This window comes from Poecilia reticulata, linkage group LG11 (genome assembly GCF_000633615.1).
Source record: "Poecilia reticulata strain Guanapo linkage group LG11, Guppy_female_1.0+MT, whole genome shotgun sequence".
Lineage (NCBI taxonomy): Eukaryota > Metazoa > Chordata > Actinopteri > Cyprinodontiformes > Poeciliidae > Poecilia > Poecilia reticulata.
In genome coordinates, this window is record NC_024341.1 from 25,839,219 (window position 1) to 25,847,747 (window position 8,529).

The following is an 8,529-nucleotide window of genomic DNA, read 5'->3' on the forward strand; positions in this document are numbered from 1 at the left end:
ATGATGGAAGTGAAAGAAAAGGTAAAATGGTTTTGAATATTCATTGAAAATAGAAATCTGAAAAGTGTGATGCTMATTTTTTTTCAATCTCCTTTACTGTGATGTTCCTAAATTTCAGGTTAAATCCAGCTTTCTGTCAAGGCMTCAGAGGTTCATTAGAGAACAGAATAAAGAWTCCAAGATCCACAGCAGACAGGTCGGATCTAAAGCTCTAGAAAGAATAGCAACCTGCACACCTATCAAGATGTGGGTATCTGGTGTTACAGAAGCAGGTAGGAAATTCACATTTCAGATCAAAGAATTTGATGACAGAACTACTACTAACTGACCCTTACGGGAGCAACAAGGAAAAAAAGTCATTTTCAAAAGGAAGTCTTCAAAAGTCCTGTTTGCATTTTTMTACAACAAACATGGARGAAACTCTGGTCAACTGAAACCAAAATCGACTTTTTGGCCCAAATGCAAAATGTTGCTTGTGGAGAAAAACTGACTTTGTGCAACCTAAACTAACCATTTCTAGGGTGAAGCACAGAGGTTGGTGCATCATKGTGTGGGGATGCAGGATTGAGTTGATGGGAAGACTTGTGAACCTAAAATGCAGATAAATGCATAGCAGAGTCGCAAGAAACTTGTTAGAGGTTGCAAAATAGTTTAGGCTGGGCCAAAGGTTACTCTTCTACCGGGAAAATGACTCTAAATATCAACCAGAACTATAATGGAATGGCTTAGCATTAGGGTGGAATGGCCCAGTCAAAGTACAGATATCGATCTATAGAAAATCTGTGGTCAAACTTGATAATTGATGTCAACAGACATTCTTCATCCTTTCTCCAAAGCTTGAGCTAATCTGAAATGTTTGTGCCTGTAACAGCTTGTCTTTTGTCTCAATATTTTTTGCAAATTGCACTGCTTTAAAGAACTGATTTTAACCGGAGTGAAAATTTGAAAGACATTATTATTATTATTATTATTATTATTATTATTATTATTATTATTATTATTATTATTATTATTATTATTATTATTATTATTATTATTATTATTATTATTATTATTATTATTATTATTATTATTATTATTATTATTATTATTATTATGGTTTTCATAACCACAAAAGTAGATGTTTAAAGACTAGAGGAGCCGAAGTCGACTACTTTGCAGAGAGTAGAGACAACATTTATCATTAGTTAATTTCCTTAGCACAGGTACTTAGTTGGGAATGTTAAAGGATTTGTGTGTCTAGGTTTCGCTTTAGAAGATGTATTCATAACAGGCTATTTGTGTGTTTAGTCTGTTGAGATTATAAATGCACAAACATAAAAAAAATCAGTTAAAATAAATAGATACAAATAAGCAAACAGAAAAGCTCTAGATGTGAAAATACAGTAGTTTGAGTAACACTGCCCTCTAAGGGTAAAACACAAAAATGCACTCATGAAAACCGAACGAGAAAAGAAAACGGGTGGAGATGAAGAAAAATCTGAAATTGGCAAAACATGTAATTAAATTCCCCAAGCATTATTGAAGCAGGACGTTTCAGTGAGTCCCTCGGAAAATCTGGCATGAAGAGGCAAAGGTTTAATCATTAAAACAGAAGAACCTGATTTACTTTCTGTTTTACATTAATTGCTACAATGAACATGGGCAATATTATTACATATTTTTCTCACCAGAAGAATTGCCTTACATTAAAAACCTCATCAATATTGCCTCGGTACATTCACTGTAAAATATTTGAAAGTGGTTTAACTTAAAAATGAAAGCCCACTTGTTGCTATGAAAACACAATTTAAGTCAACAAGAAAATTGTATTGGTTTCAACTTTATGAAATTAAAATTTATTAAGTTGATTTTACAGCAAGAAACAAGCTGTCTTAACTGTGTTAAATGCTGCAATTTAAACCAATTATTTCACAACATGCAAGAAAAAAACTGTCTTCATCTAGTTAAAGCACATATATTTCTTTATTACTCACAGTATCAAGTTAAAATAGTTTATTTTACACAATTTAAAATCTTATTTCAATGTGCATGAACAAAATTTCTGACCATATAATGAATTTCACTTAATGCCACAATTATTTCTCCTAAAATGTRTCTAAAGTGAAGAGGACATTATTCTAAAGCTTTGCAAACTGACAATGTCAGTTGTGTTAATATGTCAAATGTTCAATTTCATGCACAAGAGTCGATGTAATGCACTTCTTTTTCATTCACAGTGCAACACAGGATACAAAAATATGCAGCTAAGCACACTGGGAAATTTCAGTCTTTTTCTTCTTTCGGTTTTTTAAAGTGTTAACCTAAAACCTCCAGTTTATTCAAGTCCTGGAGGTTTAGAAAAAATTAGTAAAAAGTTAAACTTACAATAGTAAGTTTATCTTACTCACACATCCAGGTACAAAATCTAAAACTTGATAAATGTGTTTGACTTAAATAGCACAAGATAGCATACAACTAAATGCAGCACAAATGTTTTACAGTGATGTTGCTGTTATTTCAAGGAAGTAGAGCACAGAGTGAATCACTGCACAGGACACAGACTGTACAGCTCGTCTTCATTAATCTGCTGATTTCACGGCTCAATGTGGAACAAGATGGTTAAGTTTTTATTGATGCTTATTTTCTGTCTCCTTTCATCAGCTGGTAAGTTCACATTAAAGTTCTAATATCTCAGGATGCAATATATATTTAAAATATGTATTAATCTTTTGTAATGTGTTTTATCTGTATGCTTTCTGTTCCTAAAGAGAAACATTTTCTTAAGTTTTACTTCACTGGATCTTCGGGACTCCCAAACTTCCCTCAGTTTGAGGTTGTTGCTGAGGTTGACGGCTCTCTGATCGGTTATTGCAACCGGACAGATTTTAGATTAACACATGACTGGGTGAAGAAATTTTTGGATGATGATGTAGAACTGGTCAAGATGAAGTGTTCTCACGGTCTACCGAACGAATGGAAGGCCAGGATTTCTGATTTGAAGAAAAGACTCAAACAACCTGAAGGTACAGTAGCTTCAGTTCATCATCATGTGACAGAAACTTGCGACTTTCAAACTTCAGGGACTATTAAATGATCAAAATTAAAAAGTACAAATGAACAGCAACATCACCTATAATTTGTAGACGTCAAGTAGTTTAAACAAACACTGCTCTCTAGGAATAACACACAAAAAAACCTTAACGTGAAGCATTTTATAAAACAAAAAGCAAAGCAACAAAAATGTTTTAGACTGATGAAAATGAAAATAGTATTGTTTTGGTTTTATTAATAATTTTACTAATTTTAATAATACACTATATTGAAATTGCACTTTTGATTTTGCAGTCTCAAAGGGTTAATGACAAAACATTTACAATGGATAAATAACAAAATAAAAGATATAAATAAACCTCTAAGAAAGTGCTCCTCACTTTGGTGGGCATGTGGAGAAGACAAAGACAAGGACCACTTTTTGGGGGTTTGATAAGGAGAGAATCGGCAAGATTTCGGAAATGTTGAGAATTGAAGAAGGTTTTGCGCAGCTGGCTGATACAAAGGTTAACTGAGGGGTCATATCTACACCAAGATCTATAACTGCTCTTAAAAAGGAAAGTTGAAACCAAAGAAGGTGATACTGGTTATACATGATGACTGGGTCTAATAAAGAGTGTCCCCTATGCTTCAATTTTGGAGTTGTGGAGTTGGAGAAAGTAGTGCTCCATGCTAGTTAAGTGGTGAGATTTGACAATGATGCTGGTGGTGACGAAGGTGGGGTTCCAGCTGTGGTATTTACTTAAAGTTGTGTACCATCAGAGTAGCATTAAAAAGAAAAATGACTGATGATCTGACTAAAGGGAACATAATGAGGAGGATGGGACCAAGTATCCCTGAGGAACACTGTAGGTGACTGTGTGCGATTTTGATATGTGGAATGATCCAGGGAGGTTTATTCTGTCCAGTTTGTGAGTTCAGAATGGAACCAACTGAGGACAGTGTCAGAGTCTCCAATGGTGAAGTGGAGCCAACTGAGTAAAGCCAGTGAAGGACGACTGTGTTAAACGCAGCAGACAAGTCCAGGAAAATGAGGAAAAACTATCCAAACAGAAGAACCTAACTTACTTACTATTTTATGTTAATTTACTTTTAACTAGCAAGGACCACACCACAAACATATGCGTTTAAAGATTTATTGATGAATGCATGAGGGATGAAGGGGAGAGGGAGGAAAAGGGGGAGATGAAGGGAGAGGGATGGAGGGATGAAGGGTCTTGATTTGGTCGTCTGGGTGAATGACAGAGGGCTTGGGATGTGAAGATTCTGAGTGGGGTTATGTCTTTGGGAGGCAGTTCCTCTTATTTATTCCCGAGCCAACATAGGAACCCCCAGACAAAACCTAAAGCAAAAAGAAAAACAAAGCACGGTTATAAATGAAGTAGTATTAATTGAAAGAGGAAAAGGGTAAGGGTTTGACGAAACAAACTGAGTTGAGTGGGTGAGCAGCGTTTAAATAGGCTGGTGAGTTAGAGGTGTGGTTTGGGTGTGGTACTGCTCCCGAACCTAAGTTAACACATTAACTCCGTATGAACAACTGACTTCACTGGTAATGCTATTAAATGTTTTTCACAACAAATTTCTTTTATAATTTATCACAATTGAGTTAAATTGTGCTACTTATAGGTTTCTCTCCTTGTACATCTCCTTCCAGCTACCTCATATATCTGATTTATGAAATAGATTAATTAATTAATTAATTAATTAATTAATTAATTAATTAATATTTATTTGATTGTTTGATTTGCATATTTCCAGTCTTTAAAGATAAACACTTTCTAAAGTTTCATTATGGTATCAAAATGTTCTACCATGACTTATTTTGAAAACGGAAGGAGGAAAATAAAACTTTTAAATGCTCTCACTTGATTAAATGTCCAACAATAGCAGCTGAACTCACTCAGAGAACATGCTTCATTGCTGCAACTCAAAATTATGCTAAGTCACATAATTGCCTTCCCAGCCATACAGATTATAAGAAGAGCATAAGTCTGCAACACACTTTGAATTCATTTTGAATGTAAGCATATTTAGTCATTGATTATGTGTTTTTCCGTTTCTCTCAGATGTTTATGTAGTCCAGTGGATGCATTCCTGTGACTGGGATACAGAGACTGGAAAGGTCACTGGTTTTTTGCAGTTTGGCTTTAATGGAGAAGACTTCATTGCTCTGGACATCGAGAGGAATTTATGGATTGCTCTAAAACAACAAGCCATCCCCACCAAACTGGCCTGGGACAATGACAAAGCTAGAATACACAATAATAGGATATTCACCTCTCAGATTTGCCCTGATTGGCTGAAGAGATCTTTGGACTACGGGAGAAACTTTCTGATGAGAACAGGTAACATGACCAGAAGCAGTTCTAATCTTTATCACAGGGTTATGCTGTCATTTTGTTCAGTTTCACTTTGGGGAGTTTCTGGGTTCACTGAGTTTTGCACAGTTACCCAAACATAAAAAACCTTTCTAATTTATTTCCTTCATTCAGAATATGAAAATATTAAACTACAAAAGCGGTCCAAGATTTTTTTCTTTTGTTATCCAGAATTGAAATATCTGAATGTTAAAAAGCAATATCATGTTGTGGATATCTCCAAATTGTCCCTAGGTGTGTGTGTGAGTGTGTGTGTGCATGGTTGTTTGTCCTGTGTGTCTCTGTGTTGCCCTGCGACAGACTGGCGACCTGTCCAGGGTGACCCCCGCCTCTCGCCTGGAACGTTAGCTGGAGAGGCACCAGCAACCCTCCTGACCCCACTGAGGAACAAGAGTGTAAAGAAAATAGATGGATGGATGGATGGATGGATGGATGGATGGATGGATGGATGGATGGATGGATGGATGGATGGATGGATGGATGGATGGATGGATGGATGGATGGATGGATGGATGGATGGATGGATGGATGGATGGATGGATGGATGGATGGATGGATGGATGGATGGATGGATGGATGGATGGATGGATGGATGGATGGATGGATGGATGGATGTTGTGGATATTCAATGGAATCACCTGCTCAAATGCTCATGCATACTAAATATCATAATACCTTACATGTATACTGTTAAACATGTAGACAAAATTATTATAAATTATTGATGTTATCCTTCTGTTAACATCCGAGATGTCCACAATGCTCACTGAAAAAAACTTGATGCTCACATACAGTAAGTAATATGAAAATTTACTGAAAATTAGTAAATAAATCAGAGATTGCTATTGAATTGTAGTTCAACACAATCATTAAAAATGGGGGAGGAAGGGGGGAGAGAACCTAGAGGGTTTTCAGTCCTTAACAGAGGGATACAAACAATTTTATAGAAAATATTTAGTTAACTCCTGGTTTTATTTTTTGAATAAAATCTTTTCTAACTGCTCCTCCTTTTTTGCACCTCAAGTTTAATGTTTTCCAATTTAACCAATCTTCAGCCTCCTTCATCCTCCAACAAACAGGAGCCTATAGGAGGATGACCTTCTTATTTTATACCATTCTCTGAATAATATATATTTTTTCTGTCCATCTACTTTTACCCAACCCCTTTGTCTGCTATCTTGTCTCTCTAATGATTCTTGTCTGTACCTAGAGCTTCCCACACTGTCTCTTCTGCAGAGGTCTCCCTCTGATCCAGTCAGCTGTCACGCTACAGGTTTCTATCCTGAAAAAGCTCGGCTGTTCTGGAGGAAAGCTGGAGAGCAGATTCATCAGTTTATGAATTATGAGGAGATTCTTCCCAACAATGATGGGACTTTCCAGATGAGCGCTGACCTGGATGTTTCCTCAGTCAGTGCTGCAGACTGGTGGAGATATGACTGTGTTTTCCAGCTTCTTGACACTGAAGACAAAATTATCCTCAGACTGGATCAAGCAGTGATTAAAACCAACAAGAGTAAGAATAAACATCTCAAATTTCTATATATTCTTGTTCTCTAGTGCTTTTAAAATAAAACAGCATTATTATTAAAACAGGTATGTTAAAGTTTGCTTGATAAATATTAAAAATAGTCTGTATTCAGACATAACAAGTTCCTTTAATACAGTGGTTCTTAACCTTTTTTGAGGTACCGAACCCCCCAGTTGCATATTCGCGTTCACCGAACCCTTCTTATTCCAATGCCCCCCCTCGCGACATACAAAATATTTTGTGGTATTCTGATTTAGTAATGTAATTATATTAGCTGTGTAACCACCAAGATTCGACTAAGGAGCAGATTTAGACTATAGAATTTGGTAAAAACTGTGAGCTTTGCTGAAGTAATTAAAGACACAAGTTCAAATCCATGCTGAGAGTGGAGCTCCTTCAATCAGTGCTCCTCCGCAGCTCTGATTGGCTAAGCAATGTAACGTGATCCTCTGATTGGCTAAGCAATGAAACGTGATCCTCTGCAGCAAGTGATGGCAAAGCGGGGCGTCATCACGACTTTACACAAGTGTGTCTTTACCTCCGCGGCAGAGGCTCCGCCGAACCCCTGAGACCAACTCACCGAACCCCTGGGGTTCGATCGAACCCAGGTTAAGAACCACTAATTTAATATAAATTAGGCCACAGATTTATTTCCAGACTGCCGGTTTTAATATAGAGTTCAATATTTTTTGTGTATTTTATATAGGCTACTTTTAAACAGTGGTTAATATATATATTTTCTGTCTTTAACAGTGAATCCTAGTAAAATTGCCATCTTCACCACCATCATTGGAATGTTTCTTTGTGCTTTAATTGCCTTGGTTATCACATCCATTAAAAGGAAAAAGGTGAACATTTTTATTTAGTTGTTTTTGACACAATTTCTTGTTTCTCTGATTCCTGCTTTAAAATATCTTTACACAATAATAATTAAGTAATCACAATAAAGATATTATGACAATGTATGATGGCAGCAATATGGACAGAATTCAAAATTATATTATGTGTATCATAGTAATGAGTAGAAAATAATTAATCATATTCTAATCTTTACATGTTAAAGTAACATTTTTGTATTGACCATGAGAAAATCTGATTCTTTATCTTTTAATCTTGCAGGACAACAAATACTATGATATCTCTAAGAACCCTGATATCTCTGAGAACCCCGAGAACTCTGATATCTCTGAGAACCCTGAGAACAAGTGAACCTACAACTCAAGAAGTGGACTTACTTTTGTGAAATTCATCTTTTTCTTGGCTTTTTCTTGGGTTTTTTGTGTAGATTAAATTAATTAATAGATTATCTCTACTTGTATAGCTGAGCAAAAACCTGAGACTGGGATCCACTGAATTTTACAATCCTAATTATAATATACTAAGTCTATTAAGCGAAGTTGTCTTTTGATGTAGAAATATTTATGAATATCAGTACAAGTTTTGTCTTTGCTCACGGAGTTTCTTAMCATTTTTGGAGGACACTTTAATCCACTTGTTAATAATCATATTACTGTTGCTTAAACTTAGAGTATATTTAAGTTTGTAAAATTGTTAATTAATGAGGATGCAAATAATTTTATGTTTTATAAT

The 8,529-nt window shown here is 35.6% G+C and overlaps 1 protein-coding gene across 1 annotated transcript; it reads left to right on the forward strand.

Annotated features, from left to right (window-relative positions):
- LOC103472949 (major histocompatibility complex class I-related gene protein-like) lies at positions 1 to 8,148 on the forward strand. Its single transcript, XM_008422828.1, has 8 exons — positions 1 to 21; positions 119 to 272; positions 2,644 to 2,646; positions 2,751 to 3,005; positions 5,100 to 5,378; positions 6,622 to 6,924; positions 7,693 to 7,787; positions 8,059 to 8,148. Exons 1-8 carry the CDS (start codon positions 1 to 3, stop codon positions 8,146 to 8,148), a joined length of 1,200 nt encoding a protein of 399 aa, XP_008421050.1.
- Positions 8,149 to 8,529: the final 381 nt, after the last annotated feature.